Raw genomic sequence first — 2064 nt, 5'->3', positions numbered from 1 at the left:
TGCGGGGTGCCCGTTTGTCGCCGCGGGGTGCCGGCTTGCGGAGGGCCGTGCCGGCGGCGCGCTGCCCTGCGAGGGGCTGGGAGCGCTGCCCCGGCCCCGAGCGGGTTAAGGGCCGGGCCAGGCCGGGCCAGGGGCTTCCCGGGAACCGAGTCACGGTGACTCACGGACTTCCAGGGAAGCGGCTGCCCGCGGCCGCACCGGACCCCAGCAGCGCCCCGCCCGCTCCCACCTGTAACTGGGGAGGGGTCCGGCTATTTCCCCCCTTCCGCATCGTTCCCGCCCGCCGCCCCCGGCAGGGCTCGGACCCGCCGCCGCCGCTGCCCCTCGCCGCGGCGGGGTGCCGGGGCCGCGGCGGGGGGCGGCGGGGTCGGAGGAGGGGAGACGCCGGCTCCTCCCCGGGAGGCTGGTCCTGCGCTGGCTTTAAGCCGCCCAGATGCCTGCACACACACATGTTCGCGGGCGGCAAGTGCGAGGGAGGCCGGTGCCCGCGGCCCCGCGATGCTCCCGCCGCCCGCCTGGCTCTGCCTGGCTGCCCCGCTGCCGGCACCCTGCTCTGCCGGGAGCCCGACACCCTGCACAGCCTGGCCGGGCTCCTCGGCGCCCGCACCTTCACCGACGTGTGAGTGGGGCGATGCTGCGGGGCTGGCGACGGGCGGGGGGACACGGTGACGGGGGCTCCCCGCTGCACCCTGCRCCGCGCAGCTCTTCGCAGCCCTGCAGTGGCTGTGCCAGCGGGAGCGAAGGGCTTGGAGGGTGCAGTGGGGTGCTGTCGCCTTGGCCCGAGGCCTGTGGGGTGGGATGCCATGGGAGAGGTAGAGCGCTGGGACCCCCAGACCTGAAGGGGCATTTGCTGCAGTAACACCCGGTGTGGGGAGAGCAGGGCGGTGGCGGTACCCAGCCTGGGTGCAGGACGGATTTTGGGGTGTTCTTCAAACCAGCTAGGTTGAGGGATTCCCTCTGCCTTTGTTCATCCCCTTGCACTGGGACATGCACTGGGGAGAGGAGGGTTTGTGCAAGCAGAGGAGAGGAGGATGCTGAGTGCGATGGGTGGTTTGGGTGCTAACAGGGTGCCTGGACGCCTGGGTCCTCCTCCCCCTGCCGCAGCCCCGGCCTTGCCGCATTGCCACGCGGCGTGCCTCCGTGCCTCAGTTTCCCCATGGGCCAGGGCGCTGCCAGCTCTTTGTTTGCTGCTYGCAGGGTGGGGCGGTTGGTCGCGGGGACGCGGCGCTCCCCGGGAGACCCCCGTCCGCCCCAGCATCCGTCATCCCCGCAGCCTCATGCCGAGGCACCAGCTCTGCATTGCTGGGGGCATCCCACCACGGTCAGGGGTCAGTGGGACCAGAACCCCTTGGTCACAGGTCCAAATCCCCAATTGGCCCCTTGACACTGTGGGGGTCCCCAGAGCAGCCCCTGGGGTGTGGCAAGGTGGTAAAACCCCACACTCACTCCCAAAGAGGGTTTCCATCACCACACAGCCTGGGAAAAATGGGGGAGACCATGCCCTTGTGTCCCCCCCCGCCCCACCACAGGGACGCAGGCAGCTGTGAGGCGAGGTGGGGACCCATGGAGGGTTTGCAGGCAGGGGGCTAAGGGGGCTGAGAYCTGGCAAACTTGCTCACCAGGTGAGAGCGCAGGCTGCCGGGCTGCGGACCGGCAGCGAGATCAGTGATGCCCGAGCCCCATCCCGGCACTGGTGGGGATGCGAAGCGCCGTGCTGGTGCTCAGCAGGGAGGGCTCAGCGCTGGCGGGATCGGGTACCGCAGCCAGGGACAGAGAGCTACTGCCCTGCTGCCGTCCTGGCCCCCTTTCCCAGCTCCTCCCTACGTACCGAAGGGGAAACTGAGGTGCAGCGGGGCAGCCTGGGGTGTGTCCCCTGTGCCCCCGCCGGGATGGGGAGCTGGGGGCTGGCAGGGAGCTGGCGTGGCCGTGGCACAGCTGGGACGCAGGCGCTAACGGGGAGGAAAGCCGCTTTATGGCCAGGGGAAGCCATGGCCATAAATCACTGTCTGGTGCCTCTCAGCTCCTTTTCCCTGGCACAGGGGCAGCTGGCTGGGGAGCCCCCAG

The 2064-nt window shown here is 70.5% G+C and overlaps 1 protein-coding gene across 1 annotated transcript in view; it reads left to right on the top strand.

Moving 5' to 3' along the window:
* The first annotated feature begins 449 nt into the window (after positions 1 to 449).
* Positions 450 to 2064, top strand: part of NTRK1 (neurotrophic receptor tyrosine kinase 1) — a 7869-nt gene continuing 6254 nt past the window's right edge. Inside the window, exon 1 of the mRNA XM_085317024.1 lies at positions 450 to 619. Coding sequence (XP_085173150.1) covers positions 450 to 619 — 170 coding nt within the window. The remainder of the gene's footprint in view (positions 620 to 2064) is intronic.

The sequence above is a fragment of the Rhea americana genome, unplaced genomic scaffold, assembly GCF_003343005.1.
Source record: "Rhea americana isolate MKP2758 unplaced genomic scaffold, rheAme1 scaffold_484, whole genome shotgun sequence".
Taxonomy (NCBI): Eukaryota; Metazoa; Chordata; class Aves; order Rheiformes; family Rheidae; genus Rhea; species Rhea americana.
The sequence above is the reverse complement of the archived record's forward strand: the minus strand, read 5'-3'. Positions and strand labels throughout refer to the sequence as shown.